Source organism: Bombina bombina, chromosome 2 (genome assembly GCF_027579735.1).
Source record: "Bombina bombina isolate aBomBom1 chromosome 2, aBomBom1.pri, whole genome shotgun sequence".
NCBI lineage: Eukaryota > Metazoa > Chordata > Amphibia > Anura > Bombinatoridae > Bombina > Bombina bombina.
The window spans coordinates 345,293,929-345,307,943 of NC_069500.1; the positions used below are offsets into that span (position 1 = coordinate 345,293,929).

A 14,015-nucleotide genomic window follows, 5' to 3' on the forward strand; every position below is an offset into this window, starting at 1 on the left:
GGCTAGTCATACCTTGAGCAGAAAAGTCTGCAAACTGTTCCCCCCAACTGAAGTTCTCTCAGCTCAACAGTCCTGCGTGGGAACAGCAATTGATTTTAGTTACTGCTGCTAAAATCATACTCCTCCTTTAAACAGAACTCTTCATCTCTTTCTGTTTCAGAGTAAATAGTACATACCAGCACTACCATCACTATTTTAAAACAAACTCTTGATAGAAGAATAAAAAACTACAACTAAACACCACATACTCTTCACCATCTCCGTGGAGATGCTACTTGTTCAGAGCGGCAAAGAGAATGACTGGGGGGGGCGGAGCCTGGGAGGGGCTATATGGACAGCTTTTGCTGTGCTCTTTGCCATTTCCTGTTGGGGAAGAGAATATTCCCACAAGTTATGGATGACGCCGTGGACCGGACACCAATGTTGGAGAAACCTCCTTTAACCATACATGAAGGATACTACTTCAGCATCAGATGAAGGAATTAGACTGTCCGAATCTGAGATTTCACCCTCAGAGGCTACCGACGTATCCTCTTAATCAGACCTATGAGGAAGGGAAATCTGTGTAGCAGTAGGTGGGACAGAAACCTTACTATCTGAATCTCTAATTTCCCTCTTGCCTTATCCCTTTAGCACAGGAAAAACAGATAATGCAGCAGATACCGCTGAAGATACCTGAGCAACAATTTCTGCAGGCAAACAAACTCCTCCAGGAGATTGAGAGGAACCACAAGGCACTGCATGTGACTCCATTGAGGCTGGGACGCTTAAAGGGACATGAAACCCAAATTTTTTCTTTCGTGATTTAGAAAGAGCATGTCATTTTAAACAACTTTCTAATTTACTTCTATTATCTCATTTGCTTCATTCTCTTGATATCACTTGTTGAAAAGCATATCTAGATATGCTCAGTAGCTGCTGATTGGTTGCTATACAGAGGCCTTGTGTGATTGGCTCACACATGTGCATTGCTATTTCTTCAACAAAGGATATATAAAGAATTGAGCAAATTAGATAATAGAAGTAAATTGGAAAGTTGTTTAAAATTGCATGCCCTATCTGAATCATGAAAGTTTAATTTTGACTAGACTGCCCCTTTAAGAAAGAACTGTTAGGTGAACAGCATCAACCTGAGAGACATTCGGTTCTGTGGGCAACAATCTAGCTCAACATGAGAAAAATTCAGCTAAGCAAGCAGCACATGTAAAAGTGAACAATGTATGCCTCAATATATATGACACAAAAACAACAACAGAGTTTCCCCTGTTCTTATTCATAACAAAAGAGAAAATAAAATTCTATTTTAATATTTTATACGAAAAATGTGAAGTGCTCTCACTTTAAATACAACGATAAAAGACTTCTCTGAGAACAAATATAGCAATAGACTAGGCAATCAGATAAATTTCCTACATCTCAGCCTTCCTTTTGCTTGATCAAAAAAACAATTGAGCAAGTAACAAACGGCAGCTACCTGCCGCTCGTGTACTAATGTTTCAGAAAGAAGACAAGTCAGAAACAAAAGCGGTGAAGCCGGTCACGTGACCTGCCTAGAAGAAACTGCGTCGCAACACACAGCGCACGTTTCTGAAAAAGAAGACAAAGATCATTAGATAAATTTTAAAACGATTGCTATTGTCCAGCCATAACCTGCTGCACAACCTCTAACACTCTAAGCGTCTCTATTAGGTTTCTTCCCGCCACCACATCTGTAATGACGGAAGATCGTAAGCCCCATAACATAAGTTAGTCTAGCAGGACATATAAACAGCTCCACTGGTTATACCAATTAACGTGTTGTGCCTCACTATCTAAGCACATAAAACACACAGAGTATAAGTGAGAATCTCCACAACGTATAGCGTCCCTGCTTTAACTTGTGTGAAAATAAACTGTTTCCAAAGGAACTGCGTATCAGCAGAGCAGTTACAAAAAACATATGTCAAAACAAAAAAGCTTGCTTAGCTTGCCCCCAATAGGTAAGAGGATTATACTTGAATTCCCAATAAAAGTAAAAACCCCTTGTCTCGAGTCTAGTCACATCTAAGTGCCTGCTCCTTGCCTGTCAGTATCCCAAAAAGGATACGTAAGTCCCATATAACGCTGGAGTGCCACCTTAATAAGTGCACACCTAGAAGACAAAGGCACTTATCTGCAGTCTGGCCGTCCGGCAGGAGGACAGATTACACAGAGTGAGACGAAGGCACTCCTCACAGAGACCTGTAGAAAAAGAAAGGACAGAGTAAACCTACTCAGGTTTTCTATACCATGGGCAGCAAATATGTTAGGAAAACGCAGGGAGGCCCACCTCACAAGTTCCTAACTGCTTTAAAGCCACCACTGCCCTACTGAAGAGGCTAACGTGGAGTATGGCTAGACCCAATCCTGAAAGGAAAGATCAGAGCAAACCTACCCTGGTTTTCAAAATAATAAAATCTTGATTGAAGTCAAATAAATCCAATCTTCTTCAGACACCAAAACTTCACCTCCTCCTTGCACCGAAGGCAAAGAGAATGACTGGGGGTTGTGGGAAGGGAAGTGATACTTAACAGTTTAACTGTGGTGCTCTTTGCCTCCTCCTGCTGGCCATGAGTGATATTCCCAACAGTAATTGATGAAGCCGTGGACTCACCATATCTTAGTAAAGAAAGCAGCTTATGCTGCTTAGTACATTAAGCCCATAGCCAACACAACTACAGAGTGCACAAACCTTTAAATGCTGGAGAAAAATCTGAATCACTTACTTGTATTAAGGTAACAGGGAAGACAGATTAATTTAGAGGAAGAGCAGCATTGGACTGTTAGACAACATTGGGCAGTAAGTATTAAAGGGATAACCTCCTTGTCTAATAAAAGTAAATAATAATAATGCGCTGCATAAAAATAATAGAAATATCTAACCCTTCAGTAATAAGACATTTATAAAAATGTCCGATGCACTCAAAAACAAAGAAGCAGTTAAGAAATTTAAAAAAAGAGAGGGGAGTAGTTCAGTTACTAACTGTAACTGACATGCTGTCAGTGCACAAAAACAAAATATATAAAGAGACTCTTACTCACATTGCCAATCACTTATATCCCTTTTACTGTGAAGATAACAGATACTAAAATGTTGCATAGAGGTGAAACTCCCAGGTGAATTAGCTGAATAGTAAACAGCATATGTTAACACATAATAAAGCTTCCATAATTATTAGACTAGATTTAAAAAGTATAAGAAATAAAAGTGGATTTCGTCTGTTACATGTGTATGACCCCTTGCTATGATGTACCTCAGAGTGATGTACCTCCTAATAGCCTGCACAGAAATGTCTTACCTTACCTTAATTCCTTTGTGAGTTAAAAACTACCTACAATACAAATATTGAAATAAATGTACATGTTACTTCAATAGTTCTTAATTCCAGTATAAGGCACACTAAACATAATACATATTAGATTCTTAAGTGTAAATATCCATATAATATGGTCACAGGTGCTCTTTAGGCAGCTTGTGAAAATATGCCAAAATATATTTGTATTACTCATATATTTGCACTATGTGAATCTTTTGCTTAAACTAAAATGTTGCTTAATACCAGGTACATATTCTTTACAGTTCCTCACCTGTTTTTTGATCAGAGTAATGCTTTATTAGGTGATTTATTACTTGTGCAGATTCTGTATTTACATGGATAATAGGGGTGTGTTACACACCATCCAATAGCCATGAAGTTTGTAAACCTTTTAAACAGACACTCACCTGTGTCTAATTAGGTTTATGAGTACGGCACTGGGCCGAAACGCGTAAAACCTATCTTTTACTGTGTGACCCATGTTGAATTTTAAATGGAATAAATAAAGCTGTTTTCTTTTAACTTACTGGATGTTGGGACCGCTTCTTTTTCTACATGCCTCAATAGGATTACAAGGAATCCTGTATATGGTACCCTTCATCTGCAAGCACTTACAGGCAACCCCAGGTGGACCCATCGATTTACCCGTTATAGAGCTCCAGCTAAGCAGCTAAGCAGTAGGTACGAGCATTGCACTTGATTGGTCAATTATTCATCACGTGACCCCGCATCTGGATCGCCATTGGCAGATCGGATCTAACTGTCAGAAATCTCAGAGGAATACTGAAACCGGCTTGGAAGGAAGCTGCCTGACCGGAGTCACTGCAGGAGCAGTACGTTGTCGGCGGCGGCCGCAAGTTTACATTCCTGCTGAGCTTCTTATCACGAGTAGCTGGAGCAATTTACAGCTTCATTTCCGCGAAGTGTGGATACTCGTGAAATTCTACCGAGGATCAGAGCGGGTGAGTCTGCATATCTACTTATGCTTTCCACATAGGACATATGTCTAAAGTTTTATATGGACACATATCTACTTTTAGTGCGACAACATTGCTCAGATATCTATAGTGCTTATGCTTATGATAATGAATTACTGAGGGCTGAGGACTACCTTTCCTTATACAACATACGGCTATTCACGGGTTAACCACAGATAAAACTTTTCTTATTTCTCCAATTTTCCTTGATACTGTGGTTACCGGAAGTATAGCTGTTTTGGGTTGCCTGCTATTTGTAAAGCTTTTAAACATGGATACCACACTAGAATCTACACAGTTTTATTCACTTATAAGTCTGAATGATCAAGATCTAGAGGGACTTGAACTTGAAGAGTTTTTCTCAACACAATCAATTGACATCAAGCTTGGGGATTTGTTCCATAACTTGGAGATTTTGAGGCTCAAGGAGATCAGGTTGAAACTGGACTCCTGGATTCTAAATAAATACCTTACTATGCAAATGATTCCAAGGGGACTAAGGGTAAAGAAATTTCCCAACTTTGAAGTAACTGACCAGGACTTTGTAACTGAATGGAACAGTATACTCTCTGAATGTTCCCTGAGACTTATGGTTATGCTTATTAAATTTAAATCCAATCAATTGGTCATAGTTAGGAATAATATTGCCAAATTACAAGTTGAGCTTAACAATTTTAAGATGAGCAATGAATATGTGAGCTTTGACCAAATGTTAAGAAATGTTGTTGAAACCTCTAGACAGGAACTGATCTCTATAAAACACACTAAGTTTTTAAGAGATCAGAAAGATTATTCTGATAACCAAGTTTTTATTTGGCAGAAAAACAACACACGTCATCGAAGAAATTTCAACAAAAATAAACGCATAGGTAAAGCAAACCAACATCAAGGCAACATTACACATTCTAATTCAAACACTATAGAAGCAAATCAAGGCCCAGGTATACATACTGAGGTACAACCATTCATCCCTCATCACAAAAAGAGAAAAAATAAATCTAAAAAGAGAGTTACATTCTCTGACCCCGAAACAACTGATGATGATTTATCATCTCAAGGGGTCTCTACTTCAGGTGATGAGGGCTCTGGAAATGATTGTATTGTAGATTCAGAGGCAAGTGGAGGAGAACTTGAGCTAGTACCACAAGTTACTAATACTGATTCAAATAGTCTATCTAATCCAGGTGCCAGACTCAAAACACCTTTAAATAAGACACAAGACAGAACACACAATTCTATGATTCAACACAATGCTTATCCAGAAACTGATGTACAACAGACAACAGTAGTACCACAGGTTTTTCACGTGGCACAGAAACACACGGGAGGGGGAGGGAGGAAAGCATATACTCCCAAGCACAGATATACATTGAGAGATCCCAAAGCGACAAACTAGTTCAGTCTAGTAGTGTTATTAATTTGTCATCATATGTTTTGAACAAAGCAGAAATCAAGATTTTGGAACTTGGTTTGGGCTTTTGCCCTAACAGAAAGTTCAATCTTTTTCAAACTATCATAGATCTCAACCGTTTTATAAGAAAAATTACTTTGAACAAACATTTTGAAATGTGAGCCAGTACTGAGGAAGTGAGTTCTTGTCCCTCACAAGATACTACGGAGTCCAATTGTTCCTCTACCCAAAGCTTCCAAGAGGCCTGCAGTGTTGTATCATTGGAAAGCTTGGAAAGAGAGTCCATATTACTTAGCCAAGCAACTAACACTAGGTTTCCACAAAGAAAAGTTACCTCCAATTTTTACCCGATACATCATCGGGGAAAATCTTTGGAGGTTTTTCATAAGCGGGTGGTTGAGGATTTAAAACAATTAAGCATGTCTACCACATCAACCTCGCACAACCTCTCTAAATCAGAAAAAGAAGCGATTACTACAATACAGAATAATGACAAGATTGTCATACGCCAATCTTATAAGGGTGGTAGTGTGGTGGTACTTGATCGTGTGGACTATGTTAGTGAGGCTTTACGACAACTAACCGATTCTTGTACATATACAGTTATGGATCGGAATCCTACTAAAAGTTTCCAACATGAACTTGGGCAGATGCTGGATGATGGGGTTGAACGAGGAATTTTTGATCAACAAAAAGCAGATTCCTTGTATGTGACACATCCGGTTACCCCCATCTTCCATCATCTGCCGAAAGTCCACAAAAGCCTCGATAATGTCAAGGGTCGCCCTATTGTTTCAGGGATAGGCTCTCTCCTTGAGCCTCTGTGTGATTGGTTGGATGGAATATTCCAGCCATATGTTTTGGCATTACCAAGTTACATCCGCGATACCACACATGTGTTGGGTATGCTGGAGGATATCGAGTGGCATTCACATTACAGCTGGTTTACCATTGATGTGGTCTCGCTGTACTCCAGCATACCCCACGATATGGGGTTAGAAGCTGTTGAGTATTTTTTAACCTCCAGCGCAGATCTGACATCTGAACATATAGTGTATCTTTTACGCATCACACAGTATTTGCTTGAACATAACTACTTCTGCTTTGAGGGGGTGTTTTACCTCCAGAAGCAAGGGACAGCCATGGGGGCCAAAATCGCCCCTTCTTATGCGAATCTGTTCATGGGCTGGCTTGAACGGTTCTTCATCTATGGAGATGATAACCCCCTCAGAGCGGAAGTAGTGTTTTACCGCCGCTTCATTGACGACCTTATATTCATCTGGTCATCCACTGAAGGACAAGCCGCTTCATTTTTTCAGTACCTAAGTGAAGCTAGGCATGGCCTCTCATTTACCTATGAATGGCATAGGCAGAGAGTCAACTTTTTAGATGTCACTCTAACAGGAGATTGTCAAACACACAAGATTGTTTCAAAACTTTATAGGAAACCTATCTCAGGGAATACGATCCTCCATCACAAGAGTGGACATCCCTCCCATGTATTCAAGGGAATAGTAAAGGGTCAATTCCTGAGAGCCAGGAGGGTTTGTAGTAATGACTGTGATTTCCTAAAAGAATCAAAACTACTCAAGCAAAGACTAAAGGATAGGGGATATCCACCGAAGCAGCTAAACAACATAGCTAAAAAAACAGCTATGGAGGGAAAGAACAACTCTGTAATAATGCCCAGTCGTGGCAATAGAGATGAAAGATCACTCACTTTCATTACACAATATTCTTCAGACTATTCAAAAGTGTGTGACATCATCCGGAAATATTTTCCTATACTTCTGGGTGATGTACATCTAAAGTCTACAGTTGAGAAGGGATTTAGGTGTGTCTATTCCAAAAACCTAACTCTAGGTAATATGTTGTCCCCAAGCCTTTTGCCTTGCAAATAAAAGAACAGGGGCTCTTGGATGCAAGTCAATGGCACTTACAAGTGTGGAGATAATAGATGCAAAGCATGTGATTTCATCACTGAGGGCAAAGAGTTTTACTCTTGCACCACTACACAAAGATTTGCATCCAGAGGGTGCATAAAATTCTCCAGCACCTATGTAGTGTACCTCATTGAATGCCAGGTACACTCCAAACAATATGTTGGAATGACCAGTAGGGAAGTCCGCACCCGAATTAGAGAACATCTAGGATATATAAAATATGAGAAACCGTGTTCAGCATTATCACGGCATTTCATTGAGGTGCACGGCAAGGACACTGGAGCATTTAGATGGCGAGGCATTGAGACCATCAGATTGCCTCCTAGGGGTGGCAATAAGGATGAGACAGGAGGTGTACTGGATCATGAAACTGAACACTCAGGTTCCTCAGGGATTCAATTCTGAGTTTGATATTATCAACCATTGGAAATAAGTTGTTTCATGGTCCAGTGCACCCCCTACTCAAAAACATATGCAGAGGAGGTGCTCTGTTCATTCTTTCCCCAAATGTATAGCATAAAGCTATTGCGTTGTGATCAAGATATACATTTCATATGTTCTTTATTTTCATTATATAATAGATAATGAATAGAAGTTTTAACATTATTTTGATACTTAAAACCTACCTACTACAAGTATCATTTAGGAATTGAGCACCCAAAATAAAGATTAAAATGAAAAATTCCTTTGTGAGTTAAAAACTACCTACAATACAAATATTGAAATAAATGTACATGTTACTTCAATAGTTCTTAATTCCAGTATAAGGCACACTAAACATAATACATATTAGATTCTTAAGTGTAAATATCCATATAATATGGTCACAGGTGCTCTTTAGGCAGCTTGTGAAAATATGCCAAAATATATTTGTATTACTCATATATTTGCACTATGTGAATCTTTTGCTTAAACTAAAATGTTGCTTAATACCAGGTACATATTCTTTACAGTTCCTCACCTGTTTTTTGATCAGAGTAATGCTTTATTAGGTGATTTATTACTTGTGCAGATTCTGTATTTACATGGATAATAGGGGTGTGTTACACACCAACCAATAGCCATGAAGTTTGTAACCCTTTTAAACAGACACTCACCTGTGTCTAATTAGGTTTATGAGTACGGCACTGGGCCGAAACGCGTAAAACCTATCTTTTACTGTGTGACCCGTGTGGAATTTTAAATGGAATAAATAAACCTGTTTTCTTTTAACTTACTGGATGTTGGGACCGCTTCTTTTCTTCTTTTTCTACATGCTCTCACCCTATTGTGCTTACCAACTGCAGATAAGACTGATTCTGGAGAGCCCATCCAGTGCTGTAAATGTAACAGAAAAGAATATATGTTTAGAGTATATTGACTAACTAACAGGAGGAGACTAAGGGACCAGTCCAGTGACATATGTGGCATGCTTGTGACTAACTCCTCACTGGGAATGATTGTCACTACCAATACTCCAAACTCCCCTCTTTCGTAAGTAGCTGCTCAATTAGGGGGAAAATAGGCCTCAAATCAGTCTGAGAACCCCTCTCAACGAAGAATTTGGAGAAAAAATTCTTCACCTTTCTCCTGTGGAGGCAAAGATAAGACTGGAATACCAGAGAGGTGGGAGGGATTAAGAGCTCTTAGAGTTTTGGGATTCTTTGCTCCTGTATAGAGGCCAGGAGTTGAATCCAGAAGTAATGGTTCGGTGACTCTCACCACCTTATAAAAGAAATCAAATTTTAAAAGATGCTGAACACCAACAATATCATTAGAAATACATGGTCTGGATGTGAAGGAGACACTTACCATACATGGCATGTGCTTGCTCAGGCGCACCATACTGTGTTGCAGATGAGGAAACTAAACCAGCCTGTGCATGAGTTTGTGGAGATATCATCCTGGTGTTCCCCTGTAGAACAGGACTATAAACATGTGGATGCTGAAACAAACAATAAAAACAAAAACATAGACACATTGTCATAATTTAGCATTGTAAGATTTGTTAAAGAAAAATACATATTGCACACATGTATTATAGCAGACAGATGAAATGGAGCAACTAATACATAATATTATTAGGTGAAAAAAAAAAAAGTTACCTGTGACTGGTAATGTTGCACATGTTGCATGAGAGGCTGATTAGAAAACTGTTGAGGACTGTAAGTGACATACTGAGCAGAGTAGGCAGGGGGAGTAGGTACCATAGGAGGTCCCGCTGCTGATACTGGATGCATCATGGTGTTCTGGTGATGCTGATCTTGCCGTTGTTGGGGCATATTTGGGACTGAAACAGAGCATTTATTTTTATGAATTTGTAAATAAAATAGTTTGTTATAAGCCATCTTAAAAAGACAAGGCACCAATATGTAAAAACAACTCAAATCTGCAGGCTGCATTGGAACCAACAACTGTATATATAAAATGAATGACTATATGAGCTCCTAAATAATCAGACAGACACACACACACACACACATATATATATATTTTTTTTTTCCCCCCTTCAAAATCAAATTTAAATCAATTTCCTCATATTAAGAGTGTAGTTTATTTTGAACTAGATGGATATTATTATCATTATTATGGTCAATATTATACATGGGTATATCAAATAAATGGATATGTCAGTAAACTGAAGGATGTAGTTAAAGTGAAAGTCAACCCTAGCGTTTGTGAAACGCTAGGATTGACTATTGAAACAAATAAAGGGGACTTTCATTCATAAAGTATAACATACTTCATGCAGAAAGCTCCTTTGTTTCAAGCAATTGCCGCTCTGAGCTGCTAAAGAAGCCCATGGCAGTTTGCGGTTTTGCTAAGAGGTGACGTTTTCATCTCTTAGCCAATAGCGTGCGTGAAATCCGGCTGCCAAGGGTGCCAAAACATCACCTCTTAGCAAAACAGTGATATGCCGTGGGCTGTCTTAGCAACTCAGAGCAGTGATCGCTTGAAACAAATAAAGGAGCTTTCTGCATGAAGTATGTTTGCTTCATGAATGAAAGTCCCCTTTATTTGTTTCAATAGTCAATCCTAGCTTCACTTGACTTCACTTTAACAAAGAGCAGGACTGTAAATTAGGTTTCACAAGGATATATATTTGGAGAGACTTGCCATAATAAGTTTTAAGCCATTGATCTCTACAACAAGCTGTGTCTCAGAATGTGGTAAGCAATGGACTAAACACTAAAGGACTAATTTATCAGCTAAATCCTGCCAAAAACTGCCCATGCTTAAAGTATAGTTTGCAAACACAGCAGACCTATAACCAGAACAAACACATTTTACGCATCTTAAACCACAACCACTAGCCTCAGTTTGTTTTGTGGTTAATATCAGGGCTCACTGACCCTTGTTTCTATGAGCAAATACAAAAATTAACTATCAAAATAAATAACACAACTGGGTGAATGTAAATGTAAGTAACCTGCTGATGGGGCTGAGCTAGCCTCTGTTGAGCTCAGTTGCACAACATAAGATATTTGACAGAGGAGAGTGGTAGGAAAAAAAAAAGGTATGAAAGACAGAAAGCAGGGTTAAGATGTGCAAATAATAACAGCCGCCCAGATTCAACAAAAATAGGAAGGGTCCTATCGACTCTCCTCATACCAAAATAAATTTATCGGCAAGCATAAATTTTGTTTTCTTTCATAAGATGAGGAGAGTCCAATAGGTGCTCAGAATATGTGATATAAAATACCCAAGCTATGAGCATGTTAAGGATGGGTGGGACAAAGAACCCAGTTCCTATTTGCCAGACACTTTTCTACCAAAAGCAGCTTCTGAAGAAGCATAAACATCAAACCAAATTTAGAAAAGGTATGAACAGAAGACCAAGTTCCCGCCTTGCAAAACTTTTCCAAGGAGGCCTCATTCTTGAAGGCCCAAGAGGTAGATACAGATCTAGTAGAATGTGCAGTAACTCTTTTTAGAGGTGGTTTTCCCACAACCTTAGTAAGCTTTACGTATTGTCATGCTTCAGCTACAATGCTAAAGTCAACGCCATAGCCTTTTGACCCCTCCTGTTACCCGAAAAGTCGACAAACAAGCTAGAGGTCTGTCTAAAATCTTTAGTAGAGGTCTGTCTAAAATCTTTAGAAGCCTGAAGATAAAATTTGAAGGCTCTAACAACATCCAAATTGTGTAGTAGACGTTCTTTAGAATTAAAGGGATTTTGGCACAAATAAGGAACAACAATTTCCTAGTTAATTTTCTCAGAAGATATAACCTTTGGAATAAAATCATATTTAGTTATACGAACCCCTTTATCCTGATGAAAAAGCAAAAAGGGGGATCAGAAGAAAGAGCTGAGAGCTTAGAAACTTGTCTAGCTGAAGAGATGGCTAGATTAAAAATAATTTTCCAAGACAGCAATTTTAGGTCCAAATAATGCATAGTTTCAAAGTGGGAACCTTGCAAAATGGATAGAACTAAATTCATTTTCTAAGGTGGAGTAATAGGCCTAATAAAAGGGCGAATTCTCACCAAGACTTGGACAAAAGTTTGATCATCAGGCAACTAAGCCAAATTTTTATGAAACAAAAAAGACAAGGCCGAAATCTGAAACTTCCAAACTAGCCTGGAGAAATGGAAGAATTCTTGAAATTCTAAATGATTTCTAAGAAAAAACTCTAGAAGTACACCAAAGAAAATAAGTTTCCCAAACTTTATGGTAAATATTTTGAATGACCAGTTTTCTGGCTATATGCTATATTATACATTATTTTTTTTATATATTATATTATTTATCCCTCTTTAAAAAAAAAAAAAAAAAAAAAACATTTCTCTATATTTTTTAATTTTAATGTATATTTTCCTTTTTCTGTTTTTTAAAATCTTTAGAATAAATCCTTTGCAAAAGTCATACTAGAAAACAGCACAAGAGTCCGTCCACCATGATATAAATAAAAAATGGAACTGCCCTAATTTTGTAGCCAAGAGACAGACACACATACAAGCACACATATACATATACACACATAGACACACACACACATATATATATATATATATATATATATATACACATACACACACACACACGTACACCCACAGACACACATACATACACACCCGCACAAGCACACACACATACACACATGCGCACACGCACTTACTCATACATACATACACACACAAACACTCAAGCACACACATAAACACAGACACACCCACACCTACGTACACACACAGTCACACAAGCACAGAACAAACATATATACATAAACAAGTATATCTGACATCCTAAAAATATGAGGATTTCATAACACATGCAAGCAGGTATGCAAAAAACAAAATGGACTAAAAATGGACATAAGCGTAGTAATATAAATAGTGGGAAATAATTAACCTAACTTTATTATAAATGTATCCTTGTATTGTAAATAACAATATACTTAACAAAAAAAAAAAAGGTTGGCATGATTGCATGAGCTTTATCTATGCTGGCGAGTTTTGGATAATGGGGCTCTTAGACTCATACAGTCTTTATCCTCGTATCACTTTCTGGCCTTCTATTCCTACTTGGCGTTTTAATTTGTGAATGCCATCTATAAATTAATATTACTTTTACCTCAGACCTGAGTAAGACAGGGAACTCTTGAACGCTTTTCTCTTATCATGCATTACTACTACTTATTGCAATAGTAGATGTTGGCATCTTCAACATAAAGTAATACCGTTTAATATCTTTAATAGAAAGTTATTTATATTTAGTACCAACAATTATCAGTTGCCCATTATAGAATAAAATTTAAGACTTGTTTTGTTAGCTCTACATAAGCATTAATGACATTATAGAAAGAAGTAAAATCCTTTTGTAAGTAAATGAGTGACATACAGGTCATATAACTACAGTATATTGGATACAACTGAAAGCTTTCAGGACACTGAGGTCCATTCCTTAGGCATTCTAATAATGCCTGACAAGGGACCTCAGTGTCCTGAAAGCTTTCAGTTGTATCCCCTATTAGCTATTAATTGTGTCACCTGTTTGCCGCTCCACGGCAACGCTCTGATTTAAAACTGTCAGAAGGAGTAGGAGACTGCAGATGAAGGGGGGGGGGGGGGGAGAAATATTTTGAGGAAAAAAAAAAAGTTTAAAAAAAGAAAAAAAATTGAGCTGAAACTGGGGGACTTCCAGGGGGCCTGGTCACGACCGCGACTGCTGCATCACCGGTAGTTCGGCCCCTGGATACAATAAGCCTTGAGACAGCAGATCTTCACTGAGAGGAAAAGTCCAAGGAGGGGAGGATGACATCTGGATAAGATGCGCATACCAAGTTCTGTGGGACTATGCCGGAGCTATGAAAATTACTGAAGCCAATTCCTGTTTGATTCTTCCAATGACTCTTAGAAGAAGAACAAA

The 14,015-nt window shown here is 38.3% G+C and overlaps 1 protein-coding gene across 1 annotated transcript in view; it reads right to left on the reverse strand.

The window, feature by feature from the left end:
* The window catches only part of ATXN2 (ataxin 2), a gene marked incomplete in the record, with an annotated part of 1,324,939 nt that overhangs the window by 113,311 nt on the left and 1,197,613 nt on the right, over positions 1 to 14,015 (reverse strand). Inside the window, 2 exon segments of the mRNA XM_053699757.1 lie at positions 9,458 to 9,590; positions 9,751 to 9,935. Of these exon segments, the coding sequence (XP_053555732.1) occupies positions 9,458 to 9,590; positions 9,751 to 9,935 (318 nt within the window).